This window comes from Amphiura filiformis, chromosome 8, assembly GCF_039555335.1.
Source record: "Amphiura filiformis chromosome 8, Afil_fr2py, whole genome shotgun sequence".
In the NCBI taxonomy this organism is placed as follows: domain Eukaryota; kingdom Metazoa; phylum Echinodermata; class Ophiuroidea; order Amphilepidida; family Amphiuridae; genus Amphiura; species Amphiura filiformis.
The window spans coordinates 34,268,273-34,286,605 of record NC_092635.1 but is presented as its reverse complement, the minus strand read 5'-3'; the positions used below and the strand labels follow the sequence as shown (position 1 = coordinate 34,286,605).

The 18,333-nt window shown below is 37.9% G+C and overlaps 1 protein-coding gene across 1 annotated transcript; it reads right to left on the bottom strand.

Moving 5' to 3' along the window:
* Positions 1-16,473: 16,473 nt before the first annotated feature.
* On the bottom strand, positions 16,474-17,610 carry LOC140159497 (uncharacterized). The gene has a single exon (XM_072182985.1). The coding sequence runs from the start codon at positions 17,608-17,610 to the stop codon at positions 16,474-16,476; it is 1,137 nt and encodes a 378-aa protein (XP_072039086.1).
* Between the last annotated feature and the right edge of the window lie 723 nt (positions 17,611-18,333).

Here is an 18,333-nt window from a genome sequence, read left to right as displayed (position 1 = left end):
TATCAATAATCAATATTATAAGACTATTTAAGAGATTGGACATAACACATCATAGCAACACATTGCGTGGCCGACGATTAACTCTTCAAAATGTCAGATTATGGTTGCTCTGTAACCTCTTTTAAGTTGAAGGGCACATCAAACCAGTTCGGCTAAAGGAGAATCTGCAAGAGTGGAATAAACTCTAAATACCCCTTTTCATAATCCATCATTCATTTCTTTTATTAAAAGGAATCCCTAATGGAATGCATGGTCAGTAACCACGGTAGTATTAACCAAGTTATATTGTTTGCCGTGGCGTTTTAATATAATCATTTGCCCACCATTAGAGAACACATTATTGTGCATTGTATGACGCTGGATATGGTGACAGCAAATACATCGAAGTGGTCGCTTCTTCGCACCCGTCCTTACAAAGGTTACTTTGTGAGTTTTAACTTGCAGCTACCGCTTATCGTTAACATGCTAACGACTGGTTCATTTCCCATGCAGCACATTGCTTCATAAAATGTAATAGACTTTATGACAAAAGTGTTAATTACTACCATAAGGTGTCACCAGAACATTCTTTAGTACCTTGGTGATGAGGTTATGCCAGCATGACTACGTTTATTGAGTTTGACTCATGTGGTGCGCTCTCTTTTATCTTCTTTGTCAATTGACTCCGAGTGTTTTCGAATTATTATTTGGTTACTACTTATTAAGTTAGTTGACAGAGCTAATGAAGCGTTTTACTATTAGAATAAACTAGCTCTTGATGTGATTGTAATGTGTGAAGTCACACCGAGTCATCTATCGATCGTGGTCTTTTGCAGGATTCGTAGCGATCAATGTGGCAGTGTGTGTGTGTGCAATTATATCTCATAAGGTAGATTTTCCCTGACCCAGTCCTCCTTTTGTCAACCCATGTAGTGCAAACAGTTACTATGTATACATGTTCAGTAATAGCTAAAAATGGTCATATTGCGTAATGGTTTATTGAATGAATTTGCTTATCATTAAATATATGAATACATTGAATTTCATTGATTTGCTCCGTACACTTTGCCTCAAAGCGTCGTATGTACAATAAGCGTGGTTAACTTTCAATATTAAACATCTTAAATGGCAATAAGTTCCGTCTCTTATGTAGAATAGAGAGATACTTGTAAGTTCATTTGTATTTTATCATACACTTCATATTGCACTAACGTTTGAACAAAATTATAATCGCCATCTTTTTTACCTTTACATTAGGATGATACAAAACTCAAAAGCATTCATTTGACTGCTGACATGGAGCAGCGCTCTCTGCGTATTAAAGGTATCAAAATGTGTAACAAGAAACACAACGACAGAATGTATTGTTTTTCATATTGATTATTTGTTTATTTGTGGTTAACGTTTGATAGTTTGGGTCAATCAAGTCGTAACCCAAGCTTTGCCCATGTCCATAGATCAAATGAATCTATGAATCGGATGGTTAAGTACTATAACATTACAATCAGTTTATCAATCTGACAACCAATACCTACCAACTAATTGAGTCGACAATTGCAGGTCACATTGAGCCCTACATATCATGTTGACAAAAGGTAAAATAGTAAATAAAAACATTCATAATGAAAATAAGTATGAAACACAATCACAAAGTATTTAAAACAACCCTATCCCACGAAAATGTTCCAGAACAGTAACTATGGTGTTGAATAGTTAATACATGTCCGCCAAAAGCACTGTATTGCATTTCATTTATATATTTATTTTGAATCACATTACGTATGATCCATTATTATAAGTCCTTTCACCTTTTTAATTAAAATTCCATTCTATGGACTCTGGCTGCAATTATTCTGTTTTTTTAAAGTACTGAATATTCTTAATGGATTTTAAAACGTAAAGAATGAGACGGCCTTCACCTTAAAGTTAATCATACTCTTTCCCTGAAAGGGATCAATGCCCTTTAATTATTTTTGTCTCACCATCCTTTTTCTACGCTTTTCTTTTTTAGCCTCTACCCCTCGGCTTTTGCCACAGTCCATTAACCCCAGCCAGGTGTATTTCATACATCCTAGTCTTCTCTATGGGTATTATCCTTTTTCACTTGTTCTCCTTATTTCGGTTTTGATTTAGGACTCCTAGCACAGCTGAAATCCTTACCATTCTGACCCCAGAGTGGTCCAACTCCTTGGAAAGAGGCAACGAAGCGTGTCTGATTGCCCTGGATATCAAAGGACAAGATCTGGCATAAGACGAAACTCACGAAACTCATAGCAAAAGAAGTATCCGGCAAGCTGCTCACCTGGATTAGGAGCTACCTGACAGACCGTTCCATCTTATCTGGTCAATGCATCAGTTCTCCAGGAGTAGTCGAATACATAAGCATAAGAATAAGCATAAGCATAAGCATCTTATTTCATGTGTCTGATGCTTTACTGCCATGGTTTCCGCCATGGTTTTGTTTAAGTCGCCACCAAGGACCTGAAGAATGAGGGAAATTATGGGGTAATGGTAAAAAAATAATATAGTAAATATAATATATACTGACTCCCATTTGACGATCAAACACTCCAAGTGGGACCCCAATATAAGGGCCCGCGGGGCAAGAAAGGAAGAGTAACCTTAATGTAACATTGACCAACAATTGAACCCCATAGGACAGCTATGGTGCGGGAACCGCTCTAGGCATCAACAGAGGGCGCTATTTTTACAGATATCTTAAACTGCCGTATATGATCAGTTTAAGATCAGTTTAACTGACTATATACGGAAGTTTAGTTGGGATACCAGGTTGAGTGCACACACACATTTTTACATTGTTCTCTACGAATCCTGCAAAACATCACAAAGCATATATGACTCGGCGTGACTTTAAAACCATATCAAGACCTAATTTGAACCACCAGTCCTTCAACTGCTACGCACACTCATCGGGTGGCACTTGCAACTGAGAAACGATATAGCCATTTTGTTCTGCCACGTTTATAGATTCGAGATCGGCGCCGAGGGACTCAGGCTAATCAAGAGCTAGTTTTACTCATCGTTTTCATTGTTAAAACGTTTCACCAACAGTGTCAACTAACTTACACTATGATATGAGCCAAACCCAATGATATAGCTCAACCACCCCATCAAATAAGCAAAGTGAAGGAACCGTGTCCTACAGATTGTCGTGTTTGAAATCCTAATGCTAACAAGGAGTAACCAAAATTGAAAACAATCAGAGTCAACAGACAACAAAACTCAATAAACTTAGCCATGCTGGCATTACCACATCACTAAGGTACTAAAGCAGTGATAACTGATGTCATTAATTCCCGGCATTAATTAACACTTGAACTAGTCATTAGTCATTTTATCATTAACGATTGAGAGGTTGCAGCAATGTACACAATAAATCACATGACTCGCGACACGAAGTAACCTTTGAATGGACAGCCATATTATTGAAATAAAGTGAATAGCCGACTCTTTCGATGTATTTGCTGTCATCCAATACGCAATAATGTATTTTCTATTGGCGGGCGAATCATGCAAATGATTATATTAAAACGCCATAGCAAATAATGTAGCGTAGTATATAAATACTACCATGGTTATTGACCATGTCTTCCATTAGTGAAGCTAGCAGGGCGACAGGGCGTAAGCCAATGCGAGACAACAGTACTGAATATTTTTAATGGATTTTAAAACGTAAAGAATGAGACAGCCTTCACCTTAGCAAGGTGTAAACCAATGCAAGACAAATAATATTTACAAGGATCGGAAATAAACAATGCAATCTCAAGAAATTATGATTTAAGTGGCTTGCAAGCCCAAGAAATCATGATGTTTAATGAGGGTTTTCAAAAGACTGAGAAGGTTGAACGTTTAAAACTTTTTTGCCTGAACCTTACCAAAAATTGCCTTCGCTATGAATTGTATAATAAAACACAATGACAATATTTGTTTAACAAAATTGTTAATTAATGACATCAGTTATCACTGGCATAAAATACCTTGGTGATGTGGTAATGCCAGCTTGGCAAAGTTTATTGAGTTTCACTCGTGTTAACTTCGTTGTCTGTTGACTCCGATTGTTTTCAAGTTATTTGGTTATTCCTTATTAAAAAAACACACAAACATGACAATCGATAGGACACTGATCCTTCACCTGAATATGCTTCTACACTCAAAAAGTGATCTTTGGATATGTTGGGTACAAAGCCAAATGTTCCACAACCTGAGGTCAAATTTGTACTTTGAATGTATAATGGGGGTCATTGAGCTATACCATTGGGTTTGGTGAAACGTTTCAATAATGAAAACGATGAGTAAAACTAGCTCTTGATTAGCCCGAGTCGCTCGGCGCCGATCTCGAATCTATAAACGTGTCGGAACAAAAGTGGCCATATCGTTTCTCAGTTACAAGTTCCATCCAATGATCGTACGTAGCAGTTGAAGAACTGGTGGATCAAATTAGCTTGCTATTGCATTGTGATGTTTTGCAGGATTCGTAGAGAACAATGTAACAATGTGTGTGCACTCAACTGGTATCCCAACTAAACTGTCGTATATAGTCAGTTTACAAATGATCATAAACTGATCATATGTGACAGTTTAAGATATCTGTAAGAATAGCGCCCTCTGTTGATAACTAGAGCGGTTCCGGCACCATACCTGTTAGAGGGGTCAGTTGTTGGTCAAGGTTACATTAAGGTTACTCTTGCTTTCTTGCCCCGCGAGGCCCTTATATTGGGGTCCAACTTGGAGTGTTTAATCGTCGCATGGGAGTCGCCGGCCTCGGGCCTGCCGTCTCTGCGGCCTTGATGTTTTTGGTGATATTGGTGTCCAGTATATATTATATACTTCTTCTTTTTTTACCTTTACCCAATAATTTCCCTGATTCTTCAGGCCTTGCCCTCTATCGGCGGCTAGTTTATAGTTTAGGTTTTTTGGTGGCGAACTAAACCAAACCATGGCGGTAACCGAAATAAGGAGAACAGGAGAAAAAAGATAATACCCATAGAGAAGACTAGGATGTATGAAATACACCTCGGGTTAGTGGACTGTGGCAAAAGCCGAGGGGTAGAGGCTTAACAAGAAAAGCGTAGAAAAAGGAACGCTGGTATAATGATGGTTAGATAAAAAATAATTAAACGGCATTGATCCTGTAGGGGAAGAGTATGATTAACTTATGTTATTTAAACATGGCGGCACATGGCGGATTACACACTCAACAACACCCCCACAACTTAGTTCGCCTCAGTGCACTGCACCTGTTATTTTCTCTCTGGTTTCTTCACTTATTATATACATAATATTGTAAGTATAATCAAATCTCTTTTTGTCTATTTAGAGTAATTAGTAACCTTATTATTATCATAATTATTTAATACATTTTCTACCAAATTCTACCATTTACAATCTGACAGACACAGCGCCACTTGTAGAGAAAGTCAGGACTCGTCAACTGAAATTTGTATGGCATATACGCCGCTTGCCTGACGATAAGCCAGTAAAAGAGTATGCATTGTATGTCCTAACTCATGGCAAGAGGAAATCTGAATGGACGGTAACGAACCTTGTTCTAGAAATACATCCAGTGTCTTTAGGGGGATATGGACAGTATGCTGAGTCAAGGTCAACTGTCAGCAATGGCTCAAAACCGATATAGCTGGAGGAACCTTGTAGTCGCCTGCTCCGCAGCCGAAGGATGATGATGATTTTCTATGTATTTTTTCTCTGTTTATTCAGGCATTTATTTAGAGAAAGTAAACGGAGAGGAAGAAAAAGAAGAAAAAGTGAAGGAGATAACGAAAAAGAGGGATGACAACAGTGATACCGTTTGCGTTTGAGTTTTGTTATTAAAAGGCCTGAGATGACCTTCTTCGTGGTTTAGTCATACACTACGATTTGGTAATTTGAACTTGAAGCCCCGGCTTAAAGCATGTTTAATTTTGAATTATTTGATTCATCTACGCAGAAGTGAAGACAACATGAAGTGTTTATAAATAGCCATAAATAGTCATAGTGTTGTCGCAAAATGTTTTTAGTATAGAGTTTGATATTCATCGTGAAGAAGAATGTAGACATGATTTGAATTAATGACTTACAAAATGCCAGAGGTATTGGCTGCATGGCAAATAACGAATACCAATAAAAATTAATTTTATACCGACAAAGTCACAAAATTATTTCACGCGTTGCATCGTTTATTTGTAAAATTATATATTCGTAGAATCGATGACAAAATGAAATGTTTATAAATAGCCTTTAATACATTGCCATAGTGTTTTCGCAAAATGATTTTTAGCATAGAGTTTCATCATAAAGCAAAATGTAAGCATGCAATGCGTGCATTAATGTCAATTATTTCCTAACGGAAATTTCGAAACGGAAAACACTTTGCTCGACTCGTGCGAAATTGTTTAAAGATTTATTTTGGTGAAAATGGTTGTAAACTGTTCACCCACCACAATGGAAGAAGCACAGGTTCTTCACCAACAATCCTGCCCAGAACATATTTTTCCTCACAAATTCCATAGACATTTTTATATTAATTTAAGTGAATGCTTAGCTCCAGACATGAGTAATACATATACTAGTAAGTGTATGTTGGCCCATTTTCTTTGACAGCAATATTATAAAATATTTCCGAATAGGAAGTTACAAGTAATAAAGGAAAATCAATATAATGTGATCTCGGAGGATTTCAAAAAGGGGTAACTACCTATTTCTATGCAGAATCTAAGGCCAACTAGCCATCCTATTAATTTTACTCATAGCAGTCACTATACAAGACGCCCGGGTAGAATGTTACGACACAAAAGTATATCAATAAACGATCACGGTCCGAGAACAAAAAGGTTAAACCCGTCACAATAACAATATTTTGACACATCATACGTTCAGATTGAGACTGAATACGTTGAGTAGTTGACAGTTACTTATTGACATTAAGATTATGGTTTACTCTTTGAGTGAATGGGGAGAATCAGGAGTACTTTTGAAGTTGCAGCTATCAATAATCAATTAGATTTGACATAACACATCATAGCAACACATTGCGTAGCCGACGGTTAACTCTGTAAACTGTTAGATTATGGTTACTCTAGACGTCTTTCAAGTTTATAGCCGCACATCAGACCAGTTCACTTCGGCTAAAAGAGAATCTGCAAAAATGGAATACACCCAAAATACCCTTTTTCATCATACATCATTCATTTCTTTTATTAAAAGGAATCCCTAATGGAATATGGTCAGTAACCACGGTAATATTAACCAAGTTATATTGTTTGCCCGCCATTAGAGAACACATTATTGTGTATTGGATGACGCTGGATATGATGACAGCAAATACAGTGGTCGCTTCTTCGCACTCGCCCTTGCAAAGGTTACTTCATGTTGCGAGTTTTAACTTGCAGCTACCGCTTATCGTTAACATGCTAACGACTGGTTCATTCCCCATGCAGCTCATTGCTTCATAAAATGTAATAGACTTTATGATTTAAGTGTTAATTAATACCATCAGGTGCCACCAGAACATTCTTTAGTACCTTGGTGATGAGGTTATGCCAGCATCACTAAGTTTATTGAGTTTGACTCATGTGGCGCGCTCTCTTTTAACTTCTTTGTCAGTTGACTCCGAGTGTTTTTAAGTTATTTGGGTACTCCTTATTAGGTTAGTTGACACAGCTGATGAAGCGTTTTATTAAAGAAAAACTTGCCCTTGGTGTGATTCTAATGTGTGAATAATGGTGAGCATATCATAAGTCACACCGAGTCACATATCGATTGAGGTCTTTGGTAGGATTCATAGCGATCAATGTGACAGTGTGTGTGTGTGTGCAATTATATCTCATAAGGTAGATTTTCCCTGACCCGGCCCTCCTTTTGTCAACTCATGTAGTGCAAGCAGTTACTATGTATACATGTTCAGTAATAGCTAATGGTCATATTGCTTAATGGTTTATTGAATGAATTTGCTTTAACATTAAATATATACATTGAATTTCATTGATTTGCTCCGTACACTTTGCCTCAAAGCGTCGTATGTACAATAAGCGTGGTAAACTTTCAATATTTAAACATTTTAAATGGCAATAAGTTCCGTCTCTTATGTAGAATAGAGAAATACTTGTAAGTTCGTTTGTATTTTATTATACACTTCATATTGCACTAACGTTTGAGCGTTATTATAATCACCATCTTTTTCACCTTTACATTAGGATGATGCAAAACTCAAAAGCATTCATTTGACTGATACGCGAGTGGAAGTACAATTTTTCAACTGGTGCTGGATTTTTTAATGACAGGCTGACCATGCTGACAGAGCGCAGCGCTCACTGTGTATTAAAGGTATCAAAATGTGTAACAAGAAACGCAAGGACAGAATGTGTTGTTTTTCATATTGATTATTTGTTTATATGTCCATACATCAAGTGAATCGATGAAGCGGATGGATAGGTACTATAACATTGCAATCAGTTTATCAATCTAACAACTAATTCCTACCAACTAATTGAGTCGACAATTTCAGGTCACATTGAGCCCTATAATCATGTTGACAAAAGGTAAAATAATAAATAAAAATATTCATAATGAAAAGTAGTATGAAACACAATCACAGAATATTAAAACATCCCTATCACAAGAAAATGTTCCAGAACAGTAACTATGGTGTTGAATAGCTAAAACATGTCCGCCAAAAGCACTGTATTGAATTTCATTTATATATTTATTTTGAATCACATTACGTATGATCCATTATTATTAGTCCTTTCACCTTTTTAATTAAAATTCCATTCTATGGACTCCGGCTGCAATTATTCTGTTTTTAAAAGTACTGAATATTCTTAATGGATTTTAAAACGTAAAGAATGAGACGGCCTTCACCTTAAAGTGAATCATACTCTCTCCCTGAAAGGGATCAATGCCGTTTAATTATTTTTGTCTCGTCTTTTGCCACAGTCCATTAACCCCAGCCAGGTGTATTTCATACATCCTAGTCTTCTCTTTGGGTATTAACCTTTTTCACTTGTTCTCCTAATTTCGGTTTTGATTTAGGACTCCTAGCACAGCTGAAATCCTTACCATTCTGACCCCAGAGTGGTCCAACTCCTCGGAAAGAGGCAACGAAGCGCGTCTGATTGCCCTGGATATCAAAGGACAAGATCTGGCATAAGACAAAACTCACAAAACTCATAACTAAAGAAATATCCGGCAAGCTGCTCACCTAGATTAGGAGCTACCCGACAGACCGTTCCATCAAAGCTGTCTTATCTGGTCAATGCATCAGTTCCCCAGGAGTAGTCGAAGACCATAAGCATAAGAATAAACATAAGCATCTTATTTCATGTGTCTGATGCTTTACTGCCACGGTTTCCGCCATGGTTTTGTTTAGGTCGCCACCAAAAAACTTAAACTATAAATTAGCTGCCGATAGAAGGCAGGGCCTGAAGAATGAGGGAAATTATGGGGTAATGGTAAAAAAATAATATAGTAAATATAATATATACTGACTCCCATTTGATGATCAAACACTCCAAGTGGGACCCAATATAAGGGCCCGCGGGGCAAGAAAGCAAGAGTAACCTTAATGTAACATTGACCAACAATTGAACCCCATAGGACAGCTATGGTGCGGGAACCGCTCTAGGCATCAACAGAGGGCGCTATATTTAGATATCTTAAACTGCCGTATATGACCAGTTTAAGATGATTTGTAAACTGACTATATACGGAATACCAGGATACCAGGTTGAGTGCACACACATTGTTACAATGTTCTCTACGAATCCTACAAAACATCACAAAGCATATATGACTCGGCGTGACTTTAAAACCATGTCAAGACCTAATTTGAACCACCAGTCCTTCAACTGATACGCACACTCATAGGGTGGAACTTGCAACTGAGAAACGATATAGCCATTTTGTTCTGCCACGTTTATAGATTCGAGATCGGCGCCGAGGGACTCAGGCTAATCAAGAGCTAGTTTTACTCATCGTTTTCATTGTTAAAACGTTTCACCAACAGTGTCAACTAACTTACACTATGAGCCAAACCCAATGATATAGCTCAACGAACCCCATCAAATAAGCAAAGTGAAGGAACCGTGTCCTACAGATTGTCGTGTTTGAGATCCTAATGCTAACAAGGAGTAACCAAAACTTGAAAACAATCAGAGTCAACAGACAACAAAGTTAACACGAGTCAAACTCAATAATCATAGCCATGCTGGCATTACCACATCACCCAGGTACTAAAGCAGTGATAACTGATGTCATTAATTAACACTTTTGTCATCAAGTATAATACATTTTATAAAGTAAGGAGAATGAACTAGTCATTAGTCATTTTATCATTAACGATAAGAGGTTGCAGCAATGTACACAATAAATCACATGACTTGCGACACGAAGTAACCTTTGAATGGACAGCCATATTATTGGAATAAAGTGGATAGCCGACTCTTTCGATGTATCTGCTGTCATCCAATACGCAATAATGTATTTTCTATTGGCGGGCAAATTATGCAAATGATTATACAGGGTGTATCAAAATGATTGGTACCGGGCTATGTGACATTTTCAAAAATATATGAAAAATATAAAATTGCTAATTAATATAGTTTTTGTACTATAAATAGAAAGGGGCTTATGTTAACTTGTTGATCTATTAATCTGAAGTTGATAGGTTGATGCATCTGGGAGCTATTGTCATTTAAACGAAGATCGACGTAATCATGGTTTCACCACAACACAAGATGAATAGGTTCACTGCTTGAACCATTTATTGCATACATACTCTTCAATATCTCGACTCAGTATACATAACATAAAATTGCTTTACACATACTTTTAGAAAGATAGTTCCTGAAGAAACTCTGGCAGTGTGAGGTGAAGCCCCATCTTGAAAGAACTGCATTGCAAGTTATAGCATGTTTGCATGGGATACGCCTTGCTCTTAGAGAATGTCTCCTAAATCTTCTCTGCACTTCTCCATAGCTTCGTGTCGACCAGTAATTCTTAACTATGAATGCACACTGAAGTGTGGAATACTGTGGAGCCATTCCAATAACTTTTACCAGGTCTATACTAACCTACACTGTCTACAGTCTATAGTTATTCGGCCACACCATCTACTTAGTAATCTCAATAATACAATTTAAATTACCGCCCTGGATGGTGTTGATACACAAACTTCTTTCACCCCACCTAAATTATTTAAGTCAATAATATTACTCTCAAGCAATAAATATTGATTATAACATTTATATATATTATGAATGAAGAAATAGGCAAGGAAAATCTTAAACATTACCATGATTTTCAACATATCATCCTCACAAGGTATTTGCAGTAAAATAGAGCTTTGAAAATATTTAAGCAATTAACCCCAAACTGGCACCAAAAATAGTTTTAAAAAATCGGCAAAAAATGAAAAGTCTTCGGTACCAATCATTTTGATACACCCTGTATTAAAACGCCATAGCAAATAATGTAGCGTAGTCTATAAATACTACCATGGTTACTGACCATGTCTTCCATTAGGGATTTCTTTTACTAGACACAATAAAAGAAGTGAATCATGGATAATGAAAACTGTGCGGTAAAGAGTTAACTGTACGCTACTAATGTGTGTTATGTCAAATCTCTCAAATAATCTTCAAATTCCGCTTCACCAACTCGTAGTGTACCGCCACTCTGATCCAGGGTCTGACGACACCCATCAATTAGTCAATAATACCGTAATCTAAAATAGTGTTTACTTTAAAATTACTGATTACGTCGCCCTATGTCACTTCACTTCTTTGACCATATTCATTAGGGGACCATTTCGTATTCGTCGCTATGATGAAGTGACGAATCACGAAGTGTTCATAACTATATAGCCACGGCCTTTTCATTTCAATTAATAAGAAACCTGCTATAGCAATAATTTTGTACACTTATAGAAGGTCATCCTCTCTAATTTCAAATACATACTTTAAAGTATTTAACATTTGCTAACCAAAGATAAAGTTTGCAAGTATTTTGTTACGATGTATGTAAATTTATAAAATGCAGCCAATGCATGCATTACATGATTACGTCTGGCATTTTGCAAGTCATTGATTCCAATCATGTCTACATTTGTATTCACGTTGAATTGAATCTAGTAAAAACATTTTCCAAAAACACTATGGTTATTTATTAATACTTCATTATTGTCTTTTTCTTCGTTTTCATTTCAAGGTCACCAGAGGTCAAACAAAGATCAAATTCTGTTATCAGATGGATTGTAATGAAACTTAGTGCATGCATACTTCACTTAAAGACAATTCTGTCCAAGGTCATTTTGATTTCATTTCAAGGTCACGGCTGGACGTCATGGTCCTTTTACACTTCTTCTTCGTCTCTTCTTCTTCTTCTTCTTCTTCTTCTTCTTCTTCTTCTTCTTCTACTTCTTCTTCTTCTTATGCTCTTGTAATCTGGTTCATAAAACAGTTCAGCGACCGAAAAGAAATCCACCCATGTGAAATATCTCCACTCAACATTATTAAAGACATGTATTTTCGTTTTATTTGTAATGATTTACGATGACATGTAAAACATAGATGAATTAAGAAACTTCATTCACGGAAGATTATATTTTATTTTCACAAGTGTATCGCGGTGTCATTTACATGAACGATAACAGAAGATTTACCTCGCCGGCGCATAAAAACAAGATGATTGAAAACATCATGATCGAAAACATTTGCTGCTCAACGACACTGTTGTAATACAAAATGCTTAAAGGCGACCCATAGGGGAGCATGACCTATCGATGTTTGCACTCTAAGTTTGAGATAACTAATACTGACACACAAGAAGAATAGTATGGGTCTATGAAGGAGATCCAATTAAGATTGATATAAGCATGATATTAAGGGGTGCTATTTTCACCTCATGTGCATGATTATTCTCGGGTGGGTAAAGACGCCCAAAACTTTCGTTGTGATATCTTATTGGCCTTAACTCAAGAGCCGCATATAAATGCGATTATCCTTATCCTGAAAAGAATACGGATCCTGCCATTCCACCCGCCTGAAATGAACCAATCGTGATGGGTGAAAATGTAAATCCTACTCATGCTTTACCTAGAAGGTAATTATCCTACTTATAAAGGGTAACAGAGGGCGTACATTGGCATCAATTGGAACATATTCCAGTCAGAGATGCTGATCAGGAGACATTGACTCCAATTCATTGCATCCAGGGTGGCATTGGTTTAACTGTAAATGGCCACATTGTTATTTATCATGTACATTTCAATGAACATGCTGTTTGGATGTCAAAACAATGCTATTATTGAAATCACTGACTTTGTTTGGAGACCGTTTAAGTTTTTAAGTTATAACTCCAAACTTGAGGTGAACTTGAGGCAATGACTTTATGTTCATAATATGAGTTAGCTCGAACTATAAGCAAATTGTGCATGAACATCATATAATCTTCCTAAAATAATGCCGGGTGAAGATTTTCCAAAATTGAAATACAATGATGAATAGAATGCAGCAATTTTTCTACTTGATTTACCATTTTAGACTTAATAAGGGGAGTATACAATGAATTGTCCAAACTGTCAAATGCGATTACACAAACGAGAGGTCGCATGCGTGCGGGGGACGTATAATAAACAATACATTATAGCAAAACAATGCTTCAAATGAGTTATCATTGTCGTCGCCAAATGCAAAAAACAATAGGAAAAGTGCATTGACAGATATCGCATCTGAGCTTTTGTAGATGTTTTTATAATAATTTGCCCATATCCTCTGTACAAAACAAATATTGTCATTGTGTTTTATTATACAATTCATAGCGAAGGCAATTTTTGGTAAGGTTCAGGCAAAAGAGTTTTAAACGTTCAACCTTCTCAGTCTTTTGAAAACACTCATTAAACATCATGATTTCTTGGGCTGGGCTTGCAAGCCATTTAAATCATAATTTCTTGAGATTGCATTGTTTATTTCCGATCCTTGTAAATATTGTTTGTCTCGCATTGGCTTATGCCCTGCTAAGGTGAAGGCTGTCTCATTCTTTACGTTTTAAAATCCATTAAAAATATTCAGTACTTTTGTCTCGCATTGGCTTACGCCCTGTCGCCCTGCTAGCTTCACTAATGGAAGATATGGTCAGTAACCATGGTAGTATTTATAGGCTACGCTACATTATTTGCTATGGCGTTTTAATATAATCATTTGCATGATTTTCCCGCCAATAGAAAATACATTATTGCGTATTGGATGACAGCAAATACATTGAAAGTAATAACCATAATATGGTTGTCCATCCAAAGGTTACTTCGTGTCGCGAGTCATGTGACATTCATTGTGTACATTGCTGCAACCTCTTATCGTTAATGAGAAAATGACTAATGACTAGTTCATTCCCCTTGCTTCATAAAATGTATTATACTTTATGACAAAATTGTTAATTAATGGCATCAGTTATCACTGGAATATGCTTTAGTACCTTGGTGATGTGGTAATGCCAGCATGGCTATGATTATTGAGTTTGACTCGTGTTAACTTCGTTGTCTGTTGACTCTGATCTGGTGGCAGAAACATTGCAACTTAGAGGGAAACAGGCATATTTTTTTCTGATTTTACTAGGACATTTGCACGCGATTTTTTTCCTTCAATTTCAGACAATTTTAGCCCAAAATTAAGGTGAATTTTGCTATGTGAAGGACAATTTTGCAATTTTACCAAATTTTGGTCCAAAACGTGGTGTTTTTGGGCTAAAAAGGAACATGCAAAGGGCAATTTTGGGGGCCCATCTGTCCCGATGGTAAAACCGGCCCTGCTAAAAGGGCCCCGCACTGTTTCTTGTCCATTGGCCCCCGAGAATCTTCCTACCCCCTGAAACGGAGAGCAAGAAAAAGAACCAACGGACGGAGAAGAAGAAAAAGAGGGAGGACAACGATGATACCGCTTGCGTTTGAGTTTTGTTATTAAAAAGGCATGAGATGGCCTCCTTCGCGGATTAGTCATACACGACGATTTGGTAATTTGAACTTGAAGCCCCGGCTTAAAGCAGGTAATTTTGAATTATTTGATTCATCTACACAGAAGTGAAGACAACATGAAGTGTTTATAAATAGCCATAAATAGCCACAGTGTTTTCGCAAAATGTTTTAGTATAGAGTTTGAAATTCATGGTGAAGAGGAATGTAGACATGATTTGAATTAATGACTTACAAAGTGCCAGAGGTAGCCATGCAATGCGTGTATTGGCTGCACGGCAAATAACGAATACCAATAAAAATTAATTTCATATAGACACAATCACAAAATTCTTTCACGCTTTGCATCTTTTATTAGTAAGAGTGAAATTCCATAGCCGTGGAGTGGCTGCTTCCTGGCTTGATCTGCAATCGACGTTTTTAAGGACGTATACAGATGAAGCAAGTTGTTGTTTGCTGTATCAAGCCCATGTAAACATATTATAAATCCTGTTCCATCAATCTGACATTCTGCTGCACTGCCCCCGACTTGGGACGGGCGGTGGTGGGTTGAGCGCTTTGTTCCCGGGAACCCTCCCTCTCCAGTGCAGCAACTGTTGACATCAGGGAATCACATTACAGTAGTGGCTACTCCCTTCTTTCAGACCAGGAACTGTCGGTATACGGTGTTGAAACCAACGTGCCAAGCCACAACCCCTTAGTATACCAAGCAAACCCTTTGTCATGTATCTGCAGGGCAGGACTTGCACTGCTGAAATATCTTGATGTGTGCAAGTTCCATTATAGGTTAGGCTGGTCACAGGATCCTTGTCCTATGTAGGGAAATAAAGCTTGGTCATTTATTCAACTTCAGGTAGGTCGAGTGGCGGCATATACGGACGATTCACCAATTCCCAGTTTCCAAAGTGTCTGTTGTTGTGTGTAAGCCATAGGGTGTATGTTGCTCTTAATGCTGTTCTCGCCACAGTATCCAGTGCCTTTTTGGTTTCTTTGTTTGTGAGGCCAAATGACTTGAAGCAGGTTCGAAGTGTGTTGTTTATGAATCCTCTTGATCCCACTACTACTGGGAAGTATTTCAGTTCCCATCCTGCTGCTTATCCTTCCTGGATTAGATCTTCATACTTCATTTTCTTTCTGAGCTTGGCCTGTGCTAAGTTCTCCTCAGCAGGTACTGTGAGTTCAATTATGATGCCTTGCTTGTCTGATGGTGCGTAGACAGTTATATCTGGCCTTTTCGATGTTGTCACTATCTCTGGAGGGAACATAGCTGGGCGATTGTCTTCATCCCACACTACTTGCCAGTCCTCACAGCTTTGGATGATGTTGTTTTCTGGGTTCCGTGCCATGCTACATTTCTGTACTTTGTTCCAGTCTCAGTTCTGAATGAAATGCCGGTGACTTTCTGTTGATCTCCGTCGCCTACTGTCCCACATCTAGCTTTCAAAACAGCAGGAACTAGTTGGTGGATTATCTCTCGGAGTACCATGTCATGTCTCCAGTTGTAACGGCCTGTTCTAAGATAATGCTGGCAGCAGTTGAATATGTGCAGCATTGTGCAGCAGTTGTAGCCACAGAGAGTACACTGACCTAGTGGGTGTTTGTTCTTCAAGTTGGCAAGTTGGTGAGGGTAGTGTGTCTTGGATTGAGTTGAGGTAAAATTTCAGCATCTCAGGTGACCAGGAGTAGAGGAGACTATTCCATATTGTGTCCATGTGCATGGCTGTTTCCCTTCCGAGGAAGCGCCCTTGTTTTGCCATTCTATATAAGGAGACAAGTAGGTGCTCTTCAGAGACATCTTTGGTAATGGATGATAGCGTGCTCCTATGCTCTTGCTTAGACATCTGCTCTTGGCGTTTCGGACCCTTGATGAAGCCCAGGCCCTGGCGACCATGTTGCCCTCTGCATAGCTCGTTGATAAAAAGATGTATTTCTCTTTCATGCAGCTCTTTCACACCATTCCACTGTTTCTTTCCTCTCTGTCTCTGCTCTATGTGACCATACATGAACTGTGTCTCCTCGTCCACAGAGTATTTCATGATGTGGTACTTCACCAACTGCATACATTTGAAATGCATTGTTAAAGCTTTCAGTTGAAGGCCCTTGTTATCTCTCTTTCTGTAGAGAATAGAGGTGTTGGCGCTATTCGGCAGGCCTGCCCATCTCTTGAGGTAGCGTGTGGCCACAGCTTGAAGAATTTGGGCGAATGACACTGGGAAGCAGTAGATGATGAATTCCCAAGATATCCTGCTCACAATGTGGTTTTCATATATCCACATCTTAGCGATACTGTTGACTTGGTCATTGTTTACTCTCTCTAGGAGAGTCTTCAGTTTGGACTCGACACCATATCGGACTTCTTTGTCGTTCAGATCCTTGAATATCCCTTGACCGAGAAATCGCATGGATGATTGGTGGATAAACGGGATGTCCTTCCCGCTGATGTGAAGTTGTGGGTCATATGGTGCATAGGTTGTTGTCCTTCCATTTGTCCTGACAGTGTTTGACTTCTTCATGGCCAGACTTCTACATTTAGTAGGTTTAGCTTCCATCGTTCTGGTCCACTTCAGGAAGGTTTCGACCAGGGTGAGAAATTCTCTACATCCATCAACACTTCCTGCTATAATTGTCAGGTCATCTGCGTATATAGCCATAGTGTTTTCGCAAAATAAATAGCCATAAATAGCCATAGTGTTTTCGCAAAATGTTTTTAGTATAGAGTTTGACTTTCATCATGAAGCAAAATATAACCATGCAATGCGTGCATTAATGTCAAATATTTCCTAACGGAAATTTCGAAACGGAAAACACTTGGTTCGACTCATGCGAAGACATCTTGACATGCGAAGACATCAAGACATATTTTGGTGAAAATGGTTGTAAATTGTTCGCCGACCACAATGGAAGAAGCACACGTTCTTCGCCTACAATCCTGCACAGAACATATTTTTCCTCACAAATTACACAGACATTTTTATTATAATCTAAGTGAATGCTTAGCTCCAGACATGAATAATACGTTATACTAGTAAGCGTATGTGACGATACGGGAAGCAGTGTTTTCTTTGACAACAATATTATAAAATATTTCCGAAAAAGGGAGTTACAAGTAATAAAGGAAAATCAATATTAGATATGATTTGATCTCGGTGGATTTCAAAAAAGTGGTAAATACCTATTTCTATGCAGAATCCAACGCAAACTAGTCATATTGTCAATTTTACTCGTAGCAGTCACTATACCGGACGCCCCGGGTAGAATGTTACGACACAAAATCATATCAAGTTATAAACGATCACGGTGCGAGAACAAAAAGGTTAAACCCATCAAAATAACAATATTTTTGCCACATTCAGATTGAGACTGAATACGTTGAG

What these genes read in the sequence shown, in the direction of transcription:
- LOC140159497 (XM_072182985.1), bottom strand. Translation starts at nt 17,610, where the DNA reads ATGGCTATATACGCAGATGACCTGACAATTATAGCAGGAAGTGTTGAT.